Source organism: Ranitomeya variabilis, chromosome 7 (assembly GCF_051348905.1).
Source record: "Ranitomeya variabilis isolate aRanVar5 chromosome 7, aRanVar5.hap1, whole genome shotgun sequence".
Taxonomy (NCBI): Eukaryota; Metazoa; Chordata; class Amphibia; order Anura; family Dendrobatidae; genus Ranitomeya; species Ranitomeya variabilis.
The window spans coordinates 241,714,141-241,726,202 of record NC_135238.1 but is presented as its reverse complement, the minus strand read 5'-3'; the positions used below and the strand labels follow the sequence as shown (position 1 = coordinate 241,726,202).

The window sequence follows — 12,062 nt, the reverse complement described above, 5'->3', positions numbered from 1 at the left end:
CTCCGCCGCTCTGTGTTGTGCTGTGGCATCACGGTGCCAGTTTCATCCTCGGGGGTCATTTCCAGGAGACGACGGGCAGGGGGTCTCTGACAGCTCTAAGAACTCAGCAGGGAAAGTCTGGGCAGAAGCTGCTGCACATACGGGGGTCGCAACTCAGGCGTCCATCGCTGGAGCGTCCGCCCCTGGGGTCACCCCGGGACCACCGTCCTCCATCTCAGCAGATTCCTCTAAACTTCCTTTCCAGAGCATTGATGTGAGAACACGGCAGATGTTACGTTACACTCTCCACAGCGTCTGAGGACTACAAGTCCCAGAGAGACCAAAAGCACTCAATTCAGCATCATGTATAAAAAAAGGTGACAGCAGTGATGTCAGAGAGCGGCTCGGCAGTGACAGCAGAGCCCGGCGCACACAGATCCACGGTAACAGCAGAGCACAGCGCACATGCCTCCTCGGTAACAGCAGAGAGAGGCGCACACAGATCCACGGCAACAGCAGAGCGCAGCGCACATGCCTCCTCGGTAACGGCAGAGAGCGGCGCACACAGCTCCACAGTAACAGCAGAGCGCAGCGCACATGCCTCCTCAGTAACAGCAGAGAGGCGCACACAGCTCCTCAGTAACGGCAGAGCACAACACACATTCCTTCTCGGTAATAGCAGAGAGCGGCGCACACAGCTCCTCGGTAACGGCAGAACACAACACACATGCCTTCTCGGTAATAGCAGAGAGCGGCGCACACAGCTCCTCGGTAACAGCAGAGCGCAGCGCACAAGCCTCCTCGGTAACAGCAGAGAGTGGCGCACACAGCTCCTCGGTAACAGCAGAGCGCAGCGCACAAGCCTCCTCGGTAACAGCAGAGAGAGGCGCACACAGCTCCTCAGTAACGGCAGAGCACAACACACATGCCTTCTCGGTAATAGCAGAGAGCGGCGCACACAGCTCCTCGGTAACGGCAGAACACAACACACATGCCTTCTCGGTAATAGCAGAGAGCGGCGCACACAGCTCCTCGGTAACGGCAGAGCACAGCTCACATGCCTCCTCGTTAACAGCAGAGCGTAGCGCACATGCCTCCTCGGTAACAGCAGAGAGCGGCGCACACAGCTCCTCGGTAACAGCAGAGCGCAGCGCACATGCCTCCTCGGTAACAGCAGAGAGCGGTGCACACAGCTCCACGGTAACAGAGCGTAGCGCACATGCCTCCTCGGTAATAGCAGAGAGCGGCGCACACAGCTCCTCGGTAACGGCAGAGCACAGCGCACATGCCTCCTCGGTAACAGCAGAGAGGCGACACGGCTCCTCAGTAACGGCAGAGCGCAGCGCACATGCCTCCTCTGTAACAGCAGAGAGCGGCGCACACAGCTCCTCGGTAACGGCAGAGCACAACACACATGCCTCCTCGGTAACAGCAGAGAGCGGCGCACACAGCTCCTCAATGACAGCAGAATGTGGCGCACAAGGCCCTGCAGTGTCAGCAGAGCATGGTGCACAAAGGCTCTGCAGTGACAGCAGAGTGCGACGCACACGGCTCCGCTAACCTTGAGAAGAGTGTAAACAAAGCTAAGGTTAGTGCCCTACTATGTGCAAACAGCCACAGCCACCACCATCATAAGCGACCAAAAGCATAACACAACTTCCACCAGCAAGACTCCTCCCGCGCTGCACCTCAAACCCAGGAATCTGCAACCGCCCACAGTCAGCGACTCCATCACCGCTGCCCCGATGGGTAATATCTACAGGAATAACAACCAACACGACGGCCCTGTGTGAAAGTAATCATATAATATGCAGGTTATATCAGTACTGGAGCGTTATAAGAGGGGCTGATATCAGTCACATATGGTGTAATGTCTGGAGGTTATATCAGTACTGGAGCGTTATAAGAGGGGCTGATATCAGTCACATATGGTGTAATGTATGGGGGTTATATCAGTACTGGAGCGTTATAAGAGGGGCTGATATCAGTCACATATGGTGTAATGTCTGGAGGTTATATCATTACTGGAGCGTTATAAGAGGGGCTGATATCAGTCACATATGGTGTAATGTCTGGAGGTTATATCAGTACTGGAGCGTTATAAGAGGGGCTAATATCAGTCACATATGATGTAATGTCTGGGGGTTATATCAGTACTGGAGCGTTATAAGAGGCTGATATCAGTCACATATGGTGTAATGTCTGGGGTTATATCAGTACTGGAGCGTTATAAGAGGGGCTGATATCAGTCACATATGGTGTAATGTATGGGGGTTATATCAGTACTGGAGTGTTATAAGAGAGGCTGATATCAGTCACATATGATGTAATGTCTGGAGGTTATATCATTACTGGAGCGTTATAAGAGGGGCTGATATCAGTCACATATAGTGTAATGTCTGGGGGTTATATCAGTACTGGAGCGTTATAAGAGGCTGATATCAGTCACATATGGTGTAATGTCTGGAGGTTATATCAGTACTGGAGCGTTATAAGAGGGGCTGATATCAGTCACATATGGTGTAATCTCTGGAGGTTATATCAGTACTGGAGCGTTATAAGAGGAGCTGATATCAGTTACATATGGTGTAATGTCTGGGGTTATATCAGTACTGGAGCGTTATAAGAGGGGCTGATATCAGTCACATATGGTGTAATGTCTGGAGGTTATATCAGTACTGGAGCGTTATAAGAGGGCTGATATCAGTCACATATGTTGTAATGTCTGGAGGTTATATCAGTACTGGAGCGATATAAGAGGGCTGATATCGGTCACATATGGTGTAATGTCTGGAGGTTATATCAGTACTGGAGCGTTATAAGAGGGGCTGATATCAGTCACATATGGTGTAATGTCTGGGGGTTATATCAGTACTGGAGCGTTATAAGAGGGGCTGATATCAGTCACATATGGTGTAATGTCTGGGGGTTATATCAGTACTGGAGCGTTATAAGAGGGGCTGATATCAGTTACATATGGTGTAATGTCTGGGGTTATATCAGTACTGGAGCGTTATAAGAGGGGCTGATATCAGTCACATATGGTGTAATGTCTGGAGGTTATATCAGTACTGGAGCGTTATAAGAGGGCTGATATCAGTCACATATAATGTAATGTCTGGAGGTTATATCAGTACTGGAGCGATATAAGAGGGCTGATATCGGTCACATATGGTGTAATGTCTGGAGGTTATATCAGTACTGGAGCGTTATAAGAGGGGCTGATATCGGTCACATATGGTGTAATGTCTGGAGGTTATATCAGGACTGGAGCGTTATAAGAGGGGCTGATATCAGTCACATATGGTGTAATCTCTGGAGGTTATATCAGTACTGGAGCGTTATAAGAGGGGCTGATATCAGTCACATATGGTGTAATGTCTGGGGGTTATATCAGTACTGGAGCGTTATAATATATTATTGATATATATCAGTCACATGTGGATGTTGGGGTCAGGGAGATTTCTATCCGTCACTTATGACTGAAGGGCAGCAGTGTCAGCCATGGATGATACAAGGGAACAATCGCTGTCTCCACCTGTCCATCACCTGCAGTTGCTGCAGACTTTAGTGTATTCCTGTAGACTTTAGTGTATTCCTGTAGACGGCGGACAATGGGAGGAGGGCACATTCCTGGGCAAGTTATAACTGATGCCAACATGCGATTGATTCAAGCCAGCGATGCCCGAATCAGAGCCCTGGGGGGACTAGTGGTGCCAAGCAGCCATAAAGCCACAGGAAGTCGGCTCAAAATCGTGCCGGGTGGCCAGCGAAGGGTTAAAAGCAGAAGTTCAGGATCCGCAGGATCCTGACAAACCAGAGAGGATCCCTGGAGAGGATGGCAGCGGTGCGGGCGCAGGTCTGTGAGGGTGAGGTGCAAACCCTGCTGATGTAGGGGGTGGAATTGATACAGATGGGAAGCCTCTAGGCGCACCGGCGGCCATTGTGCAGAGCCTCAGCGGCGGTGCGCCCCATGTATATGATGACACTGGTACAGACCCGACCGCTCCAGGTTACCGAACACGATCAGAAGAAGGTAATGGAAAACATCCGACCGGTCAGCGGACGACCGCGGCCATAATGAAAACCTTTCCTGAGGAGCCGCTCTGCAGTCCAGGGAGCGCAGCACCCGACACCAAAGCCGAGGAGGAAAGCTCTGCAGACGGGGCCCTGCCGGGAGCGGAACCAGGATGAAGCCGCTTCATGGCCCCAGAGACCAGTGCAAAACCTGGGGGCAGAAACCGGGAGACGGCGGGCAGAAACCGGGAGACGGCGGGCAGAAACCGGGAGACGGCGGGCAGAAACCGAGAGACGGCGGGCAGATACCGAGAGACGGCGGGCAGACACCGAGAGACGGCGGGCAGAAACCGAGAGACGGCGGGCAGAAACCGAGAGTCGGCGGGCAGATACCGAGAGACGGCGGGCAGATACCGAGAGACGGCGGGCAGATACCGAGAGACGGCGGGCAGATACCGAGAGACGGCAGATATGGGGAGGTGGCAGGCAGATGTGGGGTGTTAAGGGCAGATATGGGGAGGTGGCAGCAGCGGGCAGATATTGGTAGGTGGCGGCAGCGGGCAGATACGGGGAGGTGGCAGGCAGATATGGGGTGTCAGGGGCAGATATGGGGGGCAGCAGCTGGCAGGTCAAGGCACATGGTAAGTTATTTGCACTAATGGTAGACACCACATTAGACTGCAGTCACAGAACGTCTCATTAGACCACTTCCCTCTGGTCTTGTACTTGACATTTGGCAAATCCAGGGAACAGTTTCAGCTCCCCTCCCCCGTCCATTCATAAAAGAACAATCCCGGCACTAAGTACCAAGAGAAGAGCGAGTATCACTCATGAGGGGGCAGATACTGACCGACCCCATAACATCTCAGCAGCTGGAGTCTCCCAATATCACAAGAACCATCGACCCCCTCCCACCACATCCACAGATATTGACCCCAATATCAGCCCCCACACTGCCCCTAACGTCATTACTAAATGTGCAGTGCAGATACTGACCACAAAGTCACAAGGAGACAAGCCCCCACTTCACCACCACAGATACCGACCCCCTTCTGCCCCTCCAGCTCCGTCCTACGTCTTATAGGAGACGATACAACATCTGGATCTATTGGAAACCAAAATCCCGAATAATCACAACGTGTGGGGGGAGGAGATCGCCCGCAGGGTCACCTCTGCCCTCAGGGCACCATTAGAGGACATGAGGAGGCCCCAATATCTGAGCCTGGTTCCTGGGGAGAACTCACCACCCAGCAGACAGCAGCAGCAGCACCTGCAGCAGAACCAGGACGCGGAGCAGAGAGCCGGGGCGCGGGGGCTTCCACTCTTCATCCTCTCATGACCAGCAATAAGCCCCAAGCACCAAGAGCGGCAGCTCACCTCGCAGGGCAGGAGGAGCCACCGCCGGGGAGGGAGGAGCGGCTCCATGTGTACAGCTCCCAACACAGGGCTCTGCACACGGGATCATACCCACTGCACACACCGCTACACGAGGAGATCATACCCACTGCACACACCACTACACGAGGAGATCATACCCACTGCACACAACACACGGGGAGATCATACCCACTGCACACCACACACGGGGAGATCATACCCACTCTGCACACCACACACGGGGAGATCATACCCACTGCACACACCACTACACGGGGAGATCATACCCACTGCACACACCACTACACGGGGAGATCATACCCACTGCACACACCACTACACGGGGAGATCATACCCACTGCACACACCACTACACGGGGAGGTCATACCCACTGCACGGGGAGATCATACCCACTGCACACACCACTACACGGGGAGATCATACCCACTGCACACAACACACGGGGAGATCATACCCACTGCACACCACTACACGGGGAGATCATACCCCACTGCACACACCACTACACTGGGAAATCATACCCACTGCACACCACTACACGGGGAGATCATACCCACTGCACACACCACTACACAGGGAGATCATACCCACTGCACACACCACTACACGGGGAGATCATACCCACTGCACATGGAGATCATACCCACTGCACGCACCACTAAACGGGGAGATCATACCCACTGCACACGGGATCATACCCACTGCACGCACCAATACATGGGGAGATCATACCCACTGCATGCACCACTACAAGGGGAGATCATAGCCACTGCACGCACCACTCCACGGGGAGATCATACCCACTGCACACACCACTACACGGGGAGATCATACCCACTGCACATGGAGATCATACCCACTGCACATGGAGATCATACCCACTGCACGCACCACTACACGGGGAGATCATACCCACTGCACACGGGATCATAACCACTGCACGCACCAATACACGGGGAGATCATACCCACTGCACACACCACTAAACGAGGAGATCATACCCACTGCACATGGGATCATACCCACTGCACGCACCAGTACACAGGGAGATCATACCCACTGCACGCACCAATACACGGGGACATCATACCCACTGCACACACCACTACAAGGGGAGATCATACCCACTGCACACACCACTACACGGCGAGATCATACACACTGCACACACCACTACACGAGATCATACCCACTACACATGGAGATCATACCCACTGCACGCACCACTTCACGAGGAGATCATACCCACTGCACGCACCAATACACGGGGAGATCATACCCACTGCACGCACCACTATAAGGGGAGATCATACCCACTGCACGCACCACTACACGGGGAGATCATACCCACTGCACACACCACTACAAGGGGAGATCATACCCACTGCACACACCACTACATGGGGAGATCATACCCACTACACATGGAGATCATACCCACTGCACGCACCACTACACGGGGAGATCATACCCACTGCACACCACACACGGGGAGATCATACCCACTGCACACCACTACACGGGGAGATCATACCCACTGCACACACCACTACACGGGGAGATCATACCCACTGCACACACCACTACACGGGGAGATCATACCCACTGCACACACCACTACACGGGGAGATCATACCCACTGCACACCACTACACGGGGAGATCATACCCACTGCACACACCACTACACGGGGAGATCATACCCACTGCACACCACTACACGGGGAGATCATACCCACTGCACACACCACTACACGGGGAGATCATACCCACTGCACATGGAGATCATACCCACTGCACGCACCACTAAACGGGGAGATCATACCCACTACACGCACCAATACATGGGGAGATCATACCCACTGCACACGGGATCATACCCACTGCACGCACCACTACACGGGGAGATCATACCCACTGCACACACCACTACACGGGGAGATCATACCCACTGCACACGGGATCATACCCACTGCATGCACCAATACATGGGGAGATCATACCCACTGCACGCACCACTACAAGGGGAGATCATAGCCACTGCACGCACCACTACACGGGGAGATCATACCCACTGCACACACCACTACACGGGGAGATCATACCCACTGCACATGGAGATCATACCCACTGCACATGGAGATCATACCCACTGCACGCACCACTACACAGGGAGATCATACCCACTGCACACGGGATCATACCCACTGCACGCACCAATACACGGGGAGATCATACCCACTGCACACACCACTAAACGAGGAGATCATACCCACTGCACACGGGATCATACCCACTGCACGCACCAGTACACAGGGAGATCATACCCACTGCACTCACCAATACACGGGGATATCATACCCACTGCACACACCACTACACGGGGTGATCATACCCACTGCACACACCACTGCAAGGGGAGATCATACCCACTGCATACACCACTACACGGGGACATCATACCCACTGCACACACCACTACACGGGGAGATCATACACACTGCACACACCACTACACGAGGAGATCATACTCACTACACATGGAGATCATACCCACTGCACGCACCACTTCACGAGATCATACCCACTGCACGCACCAATACACGGGGAGATCATACCCACTGCACATGGGATCATACCCACTGTACGCACCACTATAAGGGGAGATCATACCCACTGCACGCACCACTACACGGGGAGATCATACCCACTGCACATGGGATCATACCCACTGCACGCACCACTATAAGGGGAGATCATACCCACTGCACGCACCACTACACGGGGAGATCATACCCACTGCACACACCACTACAAGGGGAGATCATACCCACTGCACACACCACTACATGGGGAGATCATACCCACTACACATGGAGATCATACCCACTGCACGCACCACTACATGGGGAGATCATACCCACTGCACACGGGATCATACCCACTGCACGCACCACTACACGGGGAGATCATACCCACTGCACGCACCAATACAAGGGGAGATCATACCCACTGCACACACCACTACACGGGGAGATCATACCCACTGCACACAACACACGGGGAGATAATACCCACTGCACACCACTACACGGGGAGATCATACCCACTGCACACCACTACACGGGGAGATCATACCCACTGCACACACCACTACACGGGGAGATCATACCCACTGCACACACCACTACACGAGATCATACCCACTGCACGCACCACTTCACGAGATCATACCCACTGCACGCACCAATACACGGGGAGATCATACCCACTGCACATGGGATCATACCCACTGCACGCACCACTATAAGGGGAGATCATACCCACTGCACACACCACTACACGAGATCATACCCACTGCACACGGGATCATACCCACTGCACGCACCACTACACGGGGAGATCATACCCACTGCTCGCACCAATACATGGGGAGATCATACCCACTGCACACAACACTACACGGGGAGATCATACCCACTGCACACGGGATCATACCCACTGCACGCACCACTACAAGGGGAGATCATACCCACTGCACGCACCACTACACGGGGAGATCATACCCACTACACACACCACTACAAGGGGAGATCATACCCACTGCACACACCACTACATGGGGAGATCATACCCACTACACATGGAGATCATACCCACTGCACGCACCACTACACGGGGAGATCATACCCACTGCACACCACACACGGGGAGATCATACCCACTGCACACCACTACACGGGGAGATCATACCCACTGCACACACCACTACACGGGGAGATCATACCCACTGCACACACCACTACACGGGGAGATCATACCCACTGCACACAACACACGGGGAGATCATACCCACTGCACACCACTACACGGGGAGATCATACCCACTGCACACACCACTACACGGGGAGATCATACCCACTGCACATGGAGATCATACCCACTGCACGCACCACTAAACGGGGAGATCATACCCACTACACGCACCAATACATGGGGAGATCATACCCACTGCACACGGGATCATACCCACTGCACGCACCACTACACGGGGAGATCATACCCACTGCACACACCACTACACGGGGAGATCATACCCACTGCACACGGGATCATACCCACTGCATGCACCAATACATGGGGAGATCATACCCACTGCACGCACCACTACAAGGGGAGATCATAGCCACTGCACGCACCACTACACGGGGAGATCATACCCACTGCACGCACCACTACACGGGGAGATCATACCCACTGCACACACCACTACACGGGGAGATCATACCCACTGCACATGGAGATCATACCCACTGCACATGGAGATCATACCCACTGCACGCACCACTACACAGGGAGATCATACCCACTGCACACGGGATCATACCCACTGCACGCACCAATTCACGGGGAGATCATACCCACTGCACACACCACTAAACGAGGAGATCATACCCACTGCACACGGGATCATACCCACTGCACGCACCAGTACACAGGGAGATCATACCCACTGCACTCACCAATACACGGGGATATCATACCCACTGCACACACCACTACACGGGGTGATCATACCCACTGCACACACCACTGCAAGGGGAGATCATACCCACTGCATACACCACTACACGGGGACATCATACCCACTGCACACACCACTACACGGGGAGATCATACACACTGCACACACCACTACACGAGGAGATCATACTCACTACACATGGAGATCATACCCACTGCACGCACCACTTCACGAGATCATACCCACTGCACGCACCAATACACGGGGAGATCATACCCACTGCACATGGGATCATACCCACTGTACGCACCACTATAAGGGGAGATCATACCCACTGCACGCACCACTACACGGGGAGATCATACCCACTGCACACACCACTACAAGGGGAGATCATACCCACTGCACACACCACTACATGGGGAGATCATACCCACTACACATGGAGATCATACCCACTGCACGCACCACTACATGGGGAGATCATACCCACTGCACACGGGATCATACCCACTGCACGCACCACTACACGGGGAGATCATACCCACTGCACGCACCAATACAAGGGGAGATCATACCCACTGCACACACCACTACACGGGGAGATCATACCCACTGCACACAACACACGGGGAGATAATACCCACTGCACACCACTACACGGGGAGATCATACCCACTGCACACCACTACACGGGGAGATCATACCCACTGCACACACCACTACACGGGGAGATCATACCCACTGCACACACCACTACACGAGATCATACCCACTGCACGCACCACTTCACGAGATCATACCCACTGCACGCACCAATACACGGGGAGATCATACCCACTGCACATGGGATCATACCCACTGCACGCACCACTATAAGGGGAGATCATACCCACTGCACACACCACTACACGAGATCATACCCACTGCACACGGGATCATACCCACTGCACGCACCACTACACGGGGAGATCATACCCACTGCTCGCACCAATACATGGGGAGATCATACCCACTGCACACAACACTACACGGGGAGATCATACCCACTGCACACGGGATCATACCCACTGCACGCACCACTACAAGGGGAGATCATACCCACTGCACGCACCACTACACGGGGAGATCATACCCACTACACACACCACTACAAGGGGAGATCATACCCACTACAAAAGGAGATCATACCCACTGCACGCACCAATACACGGGGAGATCATACCCACTGCACATGGGATCATACCCACTGCACGCACCACTATAAGGGGAGATCATACCCACTGCACACACCACTACACGAGATCATACCCACTGCACACGGGATCATACCCACTGCACGCACCACTACACGGGGAGATCATACCCACTGCTCGCACCAATACATGGGGAGATCATACCCATTGCACACAACACTACACGGGGAGATCATACCCACTGCACATGGGATCATACCCACTGCACGCACCACTACAAGGGGAGATCATACCCACTGCACGCACCACTACACGGGGAGATCATACCCACTACACACACCACTACAAGGGGAGATCATACCCACTACAAAAGGAGATCATACCCACTGCACGCACCACTACACGGGGAGATCATACCCACTGCACACGGGATCATACCCACTGCATGCACCAATACACGGGGAGATCATACCCACTGCACACACCACTACACGAGATCATACCCACTGCACACGGGATCATACCCACTGCACGCACCACTACACGGGGATATCATACCCACTGCACACACCACTACAAGGGGAGATCATACCCACTGCACGGCGAGATCATACCCACTACACATGGAGATCATACCCACTGCACGCACCACTACACGGGGAGATCATACCCACTGCACACGGGATCATACCCACTGCACGCACCACTACAAGGGGAGATCATAGCTACTGCACGCACCACTACACGGGGAGATCATACCCACTGCACACACCACTACAAGGGGAGATCATACCTACTGCACACACCACTACACGGGGAGATCATACCCACTACACGGGGAGATCATACCCACTGCACACGGGATCATACCCACTGCACGCACCAATACACGGGGAGATCATACCCACTGCACACGGGATCATACCAACTGCACGCACCACTACACA

At 53.8% G+C, this 12,062-nt stretch overlaps 1 protein-coding gene across 9 annotated transcripts in view; it reads right to left on the bottom strand.

Moving 5' to 3' along the window:
• The window catches only part of KALRN (kalirin RhoGEF kinase), a 396,845-nt gene that overhangs the window by 137,959 nt on the left and 246,824 nt on the right, over positions 1-12,062 (bottom strand). For 2 of the 9 annotated variants that reach the window (XM_077273327.1, XM_077273329.1), the window contains exon 1: positions 5,241-5,367. The exons of the other annotated variants lie outside the window; for them this stretch is intronic. In XM_077273327.1, the coding sequence (XP_077129442.1) occupies positions 5,241-5,325 (85 nt within the window). In that variant the 5' untranslated portion in view covers positions 5,326-5,367. Of the gene's footprint in view, positions 1-5,240; positions 5,368-12,062 lie in introns of those variants that run through there. 9 annotated transcript variants of the gene reach the window in all.